This window comes from Sander lucioperca, chromosome 23, assembly GCF_008315115.2.
Source record: "Sander lucioperca isolate FBNREF2018 chromosome 23, SLUC_FBN_1.2, whole genome shotgun sequence".
Taxonomy (NCBI): Eukaryota; Metazoa; Chordata; class Actinopteri; order Perciformes; family Percidae; genus Sander; species Sander lucioperca.
The window spans coordinates 7,541,713-7,555,246 of record NC_050195.1 but is presented as its reverse complement, the minus strand read 5'-3'; the positions used below and the strand labels follow the sequence as shown (position 1 = coordinate 7,555,246).

Sequence of the window (13,534 nt, the reverse complement as noted above, 5' to 3'; positions counted from 1 at the left end):
AGTCATGTTCAAGTGTTTCCATGCTGCAGTTGACTTAGGGGGTTTTGAAACAGCACTTTATATCAGAGGCTTTTACGGATATTAATATCAAAGTGATTCGGGCCACGGTAAGAAACCCTCCGAGCCTCGTCAGACAAATGCTGGATTTAGTGTAGCGGAGAGGAAGAGGTGCGAAAGTGCTGTAAACAGCTGAACTAAGTGAAAAGATTAGAACTAGACGACATGGACGGGTACAGCGGCTTTTTGAAGAGATGCTTTCCTTCCATTACTGAAACACATTTAGTGCTCAGTTTAGAGGGGTAGCTGGAACACTAATTCCACTCATAGCTATCCAAAAAAAACGGAAACAAAGTATAAAGTACCTGTCTAGCTTGCCATTAAAAGCTGTACAAAGTTGATTAACATTTTGAACTGCACATTTGAGACTTTTATCCATAAAGTTTTGTGTAAGTTTAGATCTCGAACTTCATCACATCAGCAGCGGGCAACAATGTCTGGATGCAACTTTGCATTAAGCTACTTAACTTTAAAGTTGCATCTTACAGCTATTAATAAGCTAGAGTTTGCTTATACATCCAGTCCTCATTGTGAATCTGCTTCTACCTTGGTTGTATACTGCAGAGTCATTCTGTTAATGTGTAGTCATAGTACTTTGAAGCATTGCTACTTTGTAGTTCTTAGAGGTATACTATTATTTTATTTCTCTACATTGCAATTCTTCTTCTATCAACTCTGTACTTGCTGCACCTTCTGCATGCTTGTTTTGAAAACATCTGCTGCTCTTCCTGCAGGTTTTTACATTATTGACGTTTTTGAGGAGTTTTATACTATATAAATAGACCTAACTTGACTTTAAATAGCGAGTCAGTGTGTGTGTGTGTGTGTGTGTGTGTGTGTGTGTGTGTGTGTGTTATATGGTACTGTAGCTAAAGTAATCTACATATGTCTGTGTGTCCACATTTTCCTGCAAATAATGTCATCATGAAATCTCTGCTTCTTTAATTAGGGTCTTAGAAGTCATTATTTTCATTATCGATCGAATGTATTGCTTATTTTTCCAGATCTTTCGATCGATTAATTGTTAAGTCTGAAAATGTTTAAAATGGCAGTAAATTACATTAAAGCTCACAAAGCACTTGATGGCACCTTGTAATTGTCCGCTTCCAGAATCCAACGATATTCAATTTACAATGATATAAAAACAGAAATAATAGTACATTCTCACACATAAATCAATCAGGTAGAGCTGCACTGGTTTGTGGGACAGACCGTGTGCCTCATCTTTTCTCATCTACCTGTGTGTGCGTTGCCTCTGGTTGAGCGACGCCGTGCGCCCGGGGCTGTGCTGCAGGCCGTGCTGGTTGCCGAGTCGGGCGGGGCTGGTCATGTAGTCGTTGGGCACCGTGGGCGGCTTCACCGGCTCCAGGGTCTTGTAGGATGTGTTGCGTCTGCAGCAGGCCGAAGATGGAAAGGCAAATAAATAACAAATCAAGGAGAGGATCATGATCATAATCCAGGGCAAATCCTACTTTCAAAACTGGGAGGCCGCGTTCACTAGAGCGTTGAAAATCCTATCAGTTTACCCAGCTGGATGCTGTGTGCTACAGGCTGGATGCGAGTACGTCACAGTTTACTCGTGGAATGAATATCTGATTAGTGGCGGCGACTGCTGCTGTGCATCAGACGACGATGAACTTCACCGGGGTGTGAGGCCTATCTTACAAGAACAGATAAAAGTTCCCAGACTTTTTTTTTTGGACTGGATCCCCTTTCTCTGGCTACACTATCACCAGCTTTGTGATTTCAAATATGTATAAGTACCAAAACCATAAAGGCACAGCCATCACAACCACACCGAGTTCAAAAAGAATGTCCCGGGGCATCCTGTTAGCTCAGTGGGTTTGTTCATTGTGTTATTTCATCTTACTCTTTACCAAACATTTATATATATATATAAAAAAAAAAAAAAAAAATCATCTAAAAAAAATGAATAACTGTGACATGTACTTTAACTGCATGTTCTTGTATCGCCCCCACAAGAGCCTTGCTTTTTTTCATTCAGTGTTTGATAATTAGAGGATTAGTCGTCCTTTCATGGTGACTGAAATGGAAATCTTTACCCGAGCGTGCCGCGCCCTGACATGGGAGGGCTTGGCGGCTTCTGCGTCGGCGGATTGGTCCTCGATAGTGTTCCTCCTCTGATTGACTGATTGTTTCCATGTTGCTGTGGTTAGAGGAAAATAAATACTTATTTAACAGCCAAATGACTTCAGACCATTGTGTGACAAGGACATCAAATGTTATAGGCTGCCCAGATGACAACTCCTCCACAACATAGATTTATATTTCAGTTGGTAATGTCTGAAGAGTTATGTAATGCCATTCCTGCTGGTGTTTAACTTAGTGACAGGGCGACTGCTGCCGATTGCAGGTTAGAAACCTCTGGGTTGTTTCAACAAGGCTTCTTGCAAAACACTTGTTTCTTCACAAGCGGGTAACTGAAGCATGGAATTTAGCAACACCTGGATTTGCAAATAACTGTTGAGTCTTTTTGAAGAAATTAAGGATATAGAGTGTATGCCTTGTCTGGGGAGCCTATAAGGATTTTAAATAAACAGGACATTTATGGACTACTACACAACATGAAAAGTATATAACAACATACACAGTTGGTAAATTGACAAGGGAGGGTGTTACAGAGCTGTGTTCTGGGCTTAAAAGGACTACAAGTATGTTAATGGGAATAACATGGGAAAGGACAATAATAATTACATGTTTAGGGGTGTTGCTGTGAAAGGGAGTTGGACGAATCTATCAATAATACCTCATAGTAGAATAGGTCAATGTGACAAACCAGACTTACCTTGGCTTTTAGCCACTTATGAAGGCGAAGGGGGGAAAAAAAACACAGGAGAGACAGAAAGAGGGCATGTCAAAATGGCCATGTCTAAACGGATCAGTCAAGGTACAAGCGAGCAAGAGAAAAATGATTCCTTGTTGTATTTACACTGAGTAAACATTTAGCAAGCCCAAGGGCAGGTCAGCGGTTACAAGTCATACTAAGCAGAGGAAAAAATTGTGGCTCCCTTTACTCAGACTACTGTACAGTACCACGCCTTGTGCCACCATCAGGCTGAAAGGAGCTCACAGGGATCTAATGGCAGAGCTATTGTACACGAGGCAAACAAGTATTATCTCACCATTGTGTCTGAAATGGAAAAATGTATCTTTGCACGTCAAAACGCTGTCTTGCAAATATGTATTTTTAAGTCTATTGAGCATCTATGTGTTCATTTGATTCATTTCATTTTGTTCATATCCAGGTTTGGACTTAAAAACTCAGATTATCACGTTACTGGCAGCGATAAAAAACACTTTTGTACTTGTGTGGGCTGATGTCAAAGAGAATATAGAGCCAACATAGTAGTGGGGTTTGACAACTGCAGAGTCAAGTGGCTCATCTATAATGCAGCTTCCCCAGTGGCCTTTGCAGAAAGCATTGTAGCATCACAAGACCACGAGAGAAAGAGAGAAGATGAAACCCAAAAGTAAATTCATGGCATAGGTCAGCATGAAGTGATCGCTGCCTTTTTTTATTTTATTTTTTACAAAAAACAAAAACACATTCAATGCAGCTGTGAATGGATATTTCACATTTAAATTTCACTCTCCCAGGGTTATCAGAGCTAGACGAGATTCAATTTACAATCTAGGTCATGCTAGGAATGCAAAGGCCTACTACTGCCTTCCCTTATCTTCCTGGCTAATGCCGTATCTCTGTTTTACTGCTCAAACCAGACTGTCAGTGTGGACATGCTTTAGTTACGTCCAAGTTGAATTATGGGACAGACAGGTTCAGATTAAAGTCATTATCAAGTCCTAAAAAGGCTTGTCATGTCGAGCTGGAGTAAAAATCTAGAGCAATGCGGTCTGTAAGAGGGTTAGGGTCAAAGCTCAGTATACAGGACTCAAACACCTCCTGAGGTTAGAGTAGTCGCCAAGGACACACCCAAAAATATATAGTCCAAAAATGACAAACATGTCCTGGTGAACTATTCTTACTAATGTCACATATCATGGTGGCTAATGTGTAATTGGTTTGTCTTTAAAAGCTACAAAACAACTCTTAATCAAATATTTCAAACTTGGAAACAGGTTTAATTAGCTACAAGATGTCAAATTATAATCCTTATCTTCAAATCAAACACTGTTCTTGATACTATTTATGGTCGACATTTTTTCAGCAACTGTTAAATGTATTTCCATTCTGTAGTTAGCGCTCTATATATTGTTTTTGTATTGTTAGTGGTTGGGGTCCGCCATCCCCACGCCGGATTGACGTTGCCAACTGCACTGAAATATCAAAATTCCTCAAAACCCAAACTCGCCCCTTAAACCAATCTTGTAAACTCATAAGTGACACAGCGCAAAATATCAAAGGAATGTAATCTGACTTCAAACCCCTGACATCATCCCCGCTGACTAGATTAAACATCAGATGACTGGAAGAATAAATCTCATCTTTCGCATTAAAGCTAAAAAGCATCCCGTCACTGCCAGGACGCCTTGCGATGCAGGAACATCCTGATCCGTCAGCTGTGAGAGTCCACTTATTATTAATATGATGTTCAGAGAAGAATCACATTATCCACCAGATGAATTTCACCTTCTCTCTTTCTCAAAATTCCTCTTTATTGCTCGTTTGGATCCGAATTAAATAATGTACGTGAGCGCTACATTATGGCTCTTCTCTGACTTACAGTTCACGTTTTAGTGTTTAACTTTACAAACCGGCGTGTGAGGCTGTAAAACCAATTCAACATTTAGGCCAATGCAAACACTCTATACACACATATAGCGAGTTTGACAGTTAACGGGAGGCAATAGGCATGATTTAAACCCCCATTAAAATATTGATTCTGGTCAGTAAGTAAACCATGGCTATAGATATTCTATACAAGCCAGGCATCTGACAGCAGCCATCACACAATACTATGTGAATTAATAAGGAGTATTGATATGGAATATTGATTGGATCTTTGGGCTGTGACATGCATAGATGAAAGGTGGTGAGTGATGTATGACTGGCTGCAGGAGCGTGTGTGTGTGTGTGTGTGTGTGTGTGTGTGTGTGTGTGTGTGTAAATGCAGCATTCATGACATTTAAAAAAAAAAAAAGGAGAAAATCCACTGAGATTAGGCCATGAGTAATATGTAATGTTCTTAAAATAGATGCATCAAACACTCCCAAAGCAGCCGTGAAGCACGATGGTTTCGGTAATTTGACACTATTGTGCAACGATGTAGTGTGGGTATCCTAAATTTTGAGAAACTCTGCTATTTAATCAAAAACAGTAGAGTCAGAAGTGCGGTTGATTAACACACGCCTCGCTGGGATTTTCCTCGCTTTTGTCAACAATATAATCTGTTGATTGAAGTTTTTCATGGTCAAAAACTAGCGCCAAACGTTTTATTAATTTGCATATTAAATATAATTCTTTTGCTCACATGTCATTTGTAATATGGTATTAGGTTGGGAGCATTAGTTGCTGTAAACGTAGAGTGACCTAGATTAGTTAGAAAAGTTATTTATTTGTATTAACCCTGATAACAAGTCAGGTAAAGCAATATTTTAGTGCTGCTGCAGCAACTTGTCTGGGGCAAAATCACTAATATAAAGCTTCAAACTGCAAAAGAATCACCTAACTCTTGGAAAGAGAGTGAATTAGCAAATTTCCAAATATGTTGAACCCTTGCTTAAATAAGAAATAAATATTATATGTAATAAAACAATGTCTTCATACACTTTTAAGTGCATAATGTCCATATATTAAAGCAGTGAAAAACCAGGTCTCTGTTGTGGGAAAAGACCCAAATTAAAATCTTTCACTCCCTATTAGGCATCACACCCTTCCACCATGATGGAAGGATCCAACGTAATTCCCTACACAGTAAATTGAAAGTGACACAATGGCTTTTATCCTGCCTTATCAATGCCTGTTACGCTAGGGGAGGGTAATGGTGGGCCTCTAATCCAATCTGTCTGAAAGCTGCAATTGATTGGCTGATTGATGGGGCAGAGGAGGGTGGAGAGTCATCAGGAAATGATGTCATTACCACCACTGTCAGGACGACCCAGTGACCCCTAAAGCGAGCCCTAATGGCAGAGAGGGAGTGAAAATGTCACACGTGGATCATCAGAGTTTATCACGTCAAAATCAACTTCTCTCCTGCCTGTCAGATGGTACCGACATGAGAATAAACTACAAATCTAATTGTAACAACATCATTCCTCCGCAAAGGTTTAGAGAAACTGGAGAACGAGATTATGAGGGCGGTCCGAGGCCTGAGTGCCTTTTAAAACATCTCACAAATTTGCCCTGTGCTTGTCGTTTTCACAGTGCTCTAAGAATAGAGCTGTTTTCTGAAAGCTACATGATGTAATCACTTTTTTTAGTTCATCTCCACCCCCAACCCGTTCCCACCAACCCACACTGAAACATATTCCTGTAGGGTCAGAAGGGGTGCTTTCTGAAGATGAAAGAGAAAACACAAGAGAAAGAGTGCGAGCCAGAAAACGAGTCAAAGTGGGAGAGAGAAGAGAGGGAGGGAGATAGGAATACCTCTGGCAAGAAAGAGAGGAGGGGGAAGGGATGAAAATTAGATATAGTGGAAGAACAGAAGAAGAGAAACTAATGGACTGTGCTTGTAGAGAGAGAAATCTGATCAGCGAGCAGATCTAAAGTAGCGAAAAAGACCCTAAACATACACAAAATCAGGAAAAGTCTGCTCACCTTAACGCCATGGCCGACGTCGTCCAGTACAGTGTAGTCAACAGGCTTCCTGATGTACCTGACAGGCCGCTCCATATTAGCTGGCGCTATGATCTTATGGGTCCTCGACGTGTTCTTGTTGGTGGTCAGGATGCCAATCTCCCGCCTGGCCACCTTCTCTTTATGGATGTCCACCGTCTGTAAAGGACACGAGACAGAAGAGGGGATGGAATCGATTGCCACAGCAGAAACCCAGAGACGTACGGTACAACAAGAACCCCTGGGATTCAATGAACTTGTCATACAGCAGCTTAAGAAGGTTTAATGAAATCATGAGGCTGTGCTTTTCATCACTGTGGTCTTAATCTTTTTAACAGCCAGCCAGTGCACACTCACAAAATCGATTGTGGTGGAGGCAGGGCCCTGAACACCATAATGACTGAAGCACGTGCATCTCAACATTTCTGACTTAAAAAAAAAAAAAATACAAAAATGAATCGATGACAATGAGTTTACTGACCCCCGAATCTAGTTTCTAAAGACTAATATTCAGCAAATGATAAGGGTCAAAATACCAAAAAGCGTGAGCAGTTAGAATTAAAAGTGTTGTGATGAAATGTGACTGAAGTGACGCAATTCAAAGAACACTGCATTCCTATTTTAGAGGAATAAGATCAAGTCTACTCAAATCCTCACAGATTTCTATTATCAGAAAAATGTCTCTTTCATCTTCTTTTTGCAAAATGCTTGGGCCAAATGGTGATGCCTTATTTATGCTCCTTGAGATGTAGAGTGTTTTCCTACTGAAATTGCACCAATGTTCCATTAATTAGCCAGTCCCCTTTATAAAAAAGATTTACTTTAAAAGATGCATAAGGAAACTTTGCACACTGCTGGATCTGAATGACAAAAAAAACATATTGAAAAGCTGAACTCGGAAATTAGGCTTCCCTTTTTTTGATACCCTGCACAGTGCATGTTTGCAGACAGGGTTTAATCATAAAGAATACTGTATTATGGATTTCCCAAAATACTTGATCACTGTTAGTTAAAGATATCTTTAAAGCTTTATGTGTTGCCTAATTTGGGCAAATTGCCATTCATACTTTCATTTGTGCACAGAGGTAAAGCTATGTCATACAACCTTTTGTGGATAAGAACTCTTTATTTGTTGCTGGCCCCTGATGAGTGTATCCTTCCACAACATATTACCAAACAGCTTTAATCACTGGACAGCCAAAGAGGGAAAGCCTTGGAGTAGGTCCGCATATACTCAGTTTTTGAGTCCATAAGTGATATTGATATTTGGGAGTTTAAAAAGTATGATAATGAAATGTTATGTTGTATATAATAAAAAAAAAAAAACAATCAATCAATCTTGATACAGATCCTTTTTGTGTGACAAAAGCTACATACTGAGCTAAACATTTTACAATGTAAAAAAAAAACTTGTCAGTGCTTTCTGGTGGCCCGGTTTCTCTACCTCAAACCTAGTTTGACATTTCTGTACAGCAATTTCTTGTTTACTATACAGTACACTAGTCTCGCTTTGCCAGACCTTTCTCCAGAGTGCTGCAGAGGAGGGTCTGGCGAGTCCGCGCAGCATTCTGGGAATGGAGAAAAACGTGCTCTGGTTTATTGGCATTTCTTTAAACCAATCACAATTGTCTTGGGTGGCGCTAAGCGCAGTACAGAGCAACGTTGGCGCCTCTGCCAAATAGCCTCGGGAAGGAACTTGTTTTGGTGGAACATGTGTACGTTCAAAAGTTGTTTTAATCGTGCAACAGTAAACTCAGATTGGACAGATAGTCTAGCTAGCTGTCTGGATTTACCCTGCAGAGATCTTAGAAAAGTTAATAGTAGTAGGTTAATAGTCCTCATAAATCCACCTGAGTTTAAAATGCCAACACAAAGGAAGCCCAAGGCAACGGATATCCGGCCTAAATGAGTGAAATCCAGCCGAATTTCCGTTGGCAACGGAGCAATCCCGGAAGTGGAACGTCGAGGATATAGACTAACTATACACCAATACCAAAACACTGATTTATTGGTCTCATTTCACATTTTTGCTAAATAAAGGATTAGTCGATTTTTAAAATAGTTGACAACTAATTTCTGCAAGTCAACTGCCATCAAGGAGGCATATCAACTATCATTTTCAAACACCACTGTCAAATCTCCTACAGATCTTACTACCATTACACACCACTGCATTTCCATTCCCTGCTCTGCCTCCACACTCCCCTCAGGCTGAGAGGAGTCCAGGAGCAGCTGCCCTTCCTCTGAGAGATGAAAGGCTGCAATGTCTGTTGAGGGCAGACCAGTAAAACGATGGTCTTTCACAAGGGAGGGGGGGGGGGGGGAGGAGTCAGCAACCAGCGCCAACAGAGGATTCCTTTCATGCCACAGTGATCTGGAGCTGGACTGAGCTCTGTCCTTGTTCCACTGTATAGCCTTCAAGTATCACCCATCCCAGAGTTGAGGCAATCAACCACACTGGTGGACTTACTGTATGTGTAGTCCGGTACAGTGCAGTCATCTCTGGACAATATCAAGTCTAATTTTAAACATGAGAGCTGACAAGCTCTCGTGCAAAATGATGCAAAGCAGATTTTACTTCTCATAGGACACACAAGGATATAAGAAAGTGGATCGTTTAGAATGACAGAAAAAAATGAGGAATTAATATTTCATAACATCAAAGTTGCTCATACGTAATTGCTCCCACAGAGACTTCCCATACAAAGGGGAAACATCCATTCAGTTCCAATGCCCTGTTTTGTCCATTTGAATTAAGAGGGATGACAGAGCTTTGACTACAGTCATCTTTTCTAACCTGAGTTGGGCTTCCAGAACACGCGAGGCTCTTAATAAAATAAAAAAGGAACTGCGGTGACAAAGTGTTCCCAATGAGGCAAACAAACCAATGCACAAATATTCCATTTTAGCAGCACTGCAAACTCCAGAGTATAAGGTCGCCACTGCGATTGGATTTGAGCTAATAATTTGACTCCACAGCTCAGAGATAATGCCCAAATTTCAAACCGTCATAAATCATGATCGTCTGGATGCAGCTGTGCCAAAATCGAATCAGTCTTTTGGGCAGGGGAGTGATGGGGTACAGCGATTGGCTATGATGGACCCAGGCAGAAGACAGAGAAAAGGAGGAATAGCTCAGTCATTCTAGGTCTGGTTTTACTTCCAAAACAAAGACTTAAGCTTATTTCACCTCACTGTGACCCCAAAACGCGACCTCTCCTAGAGACCTTGTAAAGTCATGGGACTTTGTTATCATAAGATAAAGGGAGGAAGCAGTTTTCAGCCTAAATACAAAAAGAGGGAAAGTTCCACTTCAAACCACCGAAAGAAACTCCTCTTAAAAGAGAAGTGTTGTTAAAATAACTTAGCTAAATTGGGAACTCTTCTTATCAGAGAGCAACGTGTGGACAAACATCATCGCAGCTGACACGGGGGGGGGGAGTGAGAAGGTGACGTAGTGTGTGAGTTAATCTCCTTCCTGTGTATGCCGTGAAAATAACCCTGCTGTAACAGTGCAGGCTGATGATACAAGTGTTCTCACAAGGGTGTATTCCAAACCGTAGCGAGCGCTTGCACTCTTTCAAGAGCGCCACGCTAATCCACTGAGCGGTGCCCTAAGAACTTTAAATGGTTTTGACAAAAGTGCAAAGTTCAAAGTAGAAAAGAGCATTCTGGCTCGAATCCTTTGGACTGACCCAGTCGGGCGCTCCAATAGCTACTTAATAGTCGGTCTTTTACCTCGACTGCTTCCTCTGACTTTTCAGCTGGCACTAAAAGGTGTTTACTTGATCCCAATGGTCCATCTGTTAGGTGGAAAGAGACTGAACTCATGTTGCCAAAGGTGGATGATTCACATGTGTTTTCAACTGCTGTCACCCATGTGTTTGAGGCCTGTGGGTGTTTTTCCCAGAACACTTAGCAGTTTTGGCTCTGGTGTTTAGCTTCTCCATCAGCTACATGCTTTTAGGATTTAAGAGAATAAAAAAATGGGTTCACTTCTCTTTTTACTCATCGTCAACTCTTCCTTCCACTCAATTGCTCTTCTGCATCCTTTTAAGTTTTTTCACTGTCCCTCTATTATCACCCAATTCTCCCCACACCCAGAGACGAGTCACCCACCTATATGACTAGTGTGAGGATCTAGGTCATACATCGGAGCCGCTGCCAGCACCATCGTCGTCATCCACACGGTCTAGCCAGACAGAGAAACTAAATCCACTCGAGATCACTTTGGACTGAAAGAGTTCTTCCCATTTTGGGATGAGAGTGACTCAGCGCAGCCGTTGCCACGATGAGAGATTTTTGTTGTGTTGTTAGTAGCAACAAGTGCCTAAATATTTGTGATTTTTTTTTATTTTTTTATCCTTATTGTTGCCATTTTGGTTACGGCTGCACTTGGAAAGTGTGCAGCTCCAAAATAGGACGCAGGGTCAGCTATACAAAAACATTAAATGGTGTGTTAATGTTAACACAATGATAAATTGTTTGAACTTCAACACCCAAACATCTAATGAAACATATGAACCAACCTGGAATCACTTGTCTAGTGTTGTAAAATACAGCTAATTCCTCTGCTTAACATCCAGAATAAAATACTTATTTTCGAGGAGGACACGCTGTTGGATGCTGTCCTCCTCTCCTACTCTTTCTTTAATGCCTGACGAATCTCTCTCTTTCTCTCCCAGTGACCCTGTCTTTCTGCTTGAGCAGCACTGGTTGAAGCCTGAAAATATTGTAAACAAATGAATAACATAACTAATTACACCGGTCAGACTGTTCAGCTCTGTTTCAGACTGATACCTCCGGTTCAGGCTGGTCCTCATCCTCAACACGTGCCTTTTTCAGTCATTACATTACATGTCATTTAGCTGACGCTTTTATCCAAAGCGACTTACAATTGCTATATATGTCAGAGGTCGCACGCATCTGGAGCAACTATGGGTTAAGTGTCTTGCTCAGGGACACATTGGTTGATGTATCGCAGTGGGAATCGAACCCAGGTCTCCCACACCAAAGGCATGTGTCATATTCACTGCGCCATCAAGTAAAGAAAATTACGTGACATTATTTATAATAAGTTAATTTGATTCACAGCTGCTACATATAGCGTTTTGACCTCGACAACCCAACTGCATTTTACCGCAAACTTGCGACTAGTTAACTTTCTAAAGCAGGCGCAATCGCTTGTTTGCTAGGAGTCGGGTCGGAACTCCAACATTAACACACTGACAACATTGTATTCAGAATATAAAATATTTTTATAGCACTTTTTAAATGTGTGATTGAAGGTGTTCATGAGATACCAACCTTTCGTGAACTTGTGAATTTTGCCAGCCGTCTTTCTCTCATTTTCATGGTGACAGACGCTGTGTGCACGGAGGGGAGGGGCTGTGTGTGTGTGTGTGTGTGTGTGTGTGTGTGTGTGTGTGTGTGTGTGTGTGTGTGTGTGTGTGTGTGTGTGTGTGTGTGTGTGTGTGTGTGTGACAGAGAGATGGAGGAGAGCAGGGAAAGGAAATGCAGCTGAACGAATACACTGCGTGTTTTAAATAGCGTTAAAAAAATAATAACTAGTGCTGTCAAACGATCGATTAATCGCATTAATGTCATAGTTAACTCGCAATTAATTGCACATTTTTATCTATTCTAAATGTCCCTAGATTTCTTTTTGTCCAATTATTTTTTCTCATTTTAATGCCCTTATCAACATGGAAAAGTGGATCGGCTTGCTTTGTGCTTTTGTCGCCTGGCTTTGACGCGGGGGAGGAGAATTGGCATCAGCTGTGTGTTTGGCCATCAAGTGGTATTTCAGACCGGACGTGCTGCGATGATAGCTCAGTTCACAACGACAAAACACACAGATCACTTTGGTCTTGTTGTTGCAACAGCATGTGAAAAAAAACTACAAAGTTTGCTATGCCAAAAAGAACGTTAATCTCGCGCTAAAGAAATTGATGCTGTTAAAATGGGTTCGCGTTAACGCCGTTAATAACGCGTTTAACTGACAGCACTAATAAAAACGAAACGCAATATGTGGCGGCCGGGGGTTGAATGTGTAGCGAACCGCCACAAATTAGTCTATGTGTGGGAAACACTGATGAAGGGCTTTGATTTGCCAGGTATTTGATTTGCTGGGTTAGCCAAATACATACAATCCTGTCTGGTTAGGTTATTAACAAGCTGCTTTCCAGAAAAAATACAATATCAGTATATATTGAAAGCATGATAGAAATTATGCATACCGGTGATAGTGGATTTCATTCAAGTTGCCAACCCTTCCCTATGTTATGTCTCTCTGGGTGAGGTTCTATGTTTAAGTAGCTTGGCAAAAGATACGTAAACAGGTAAGAGACATCTGAAAAGGAAAACATATCTTTATGAAATGTTGCGTAATATTCACAACTTGCATTTTAAAAAAACATGAATTGTCGTCCATAACTGCCAGGTGTGTTCTGAACAATGAACCTTCCTCCATTGTGTATTGTTCTCTGTGCGATTGTTTGACTGAAAGCCTGGACAATAAATTAGGTGTAATGGAGATAAGAGTGCAGGCGATTTCTTTTTCACTGACAGAATGTTTTGTATCCAGCACCTTTTTAGATTTATAGTAGTGAAAGATAAATCTGAACAAGTAAAACTAGATTATTCTCCACTATTTGGCACAGCCTCTCTCACTCATGCTGATTCACACTGCTCAGACTAGGGGGAGAGTCGGTCGGGTTTTAG

At 41.0% G+C, this 13,534-nt stretch overlaps 1 protein-coding gene across 10 annotated transcripts in view; it reads right to left on the bottom strand.

Annotated features, from left to right (window-relative positions):
• Positions 1-13,534, bottom strand: part of abi1a (abl-interactor 1a) — a 54,717-nt gene that overhangs the window by 15,900 nt on the left and 25,283 nt on the right. For 6 of the 10 annotated variants that reach the window (XM_031297730.2, XM_031297732.2, XM_031297736.2 and 3 more), the window contains exons 3-6: positions 6,794-6,970; positions 2,864-2,878; positions 2,121-2,224; positions 1,296-1,448 (exon numbers count right to left, since the gene is read on the bottom strand). In XM_031297730.2, coding sequence (XP_031153590.1) covers positions 1,296-1,448; positions 2,121-2,224; positions 2,864-2,878; positions 6,794-6,970 — 449 coding nt within the window. The remainder of the gene's footprint in view (positions 1-1,295; positions 1,449-2,120; positions 2,225-2,863; positions 2,879-6,793; positions 6,971-13,534) is intronic. The other 4 variants (XM_031297731.2, XM_031297734.2, XM_031297740.2 and 1 more) reach the window with 1 other exon arrangement.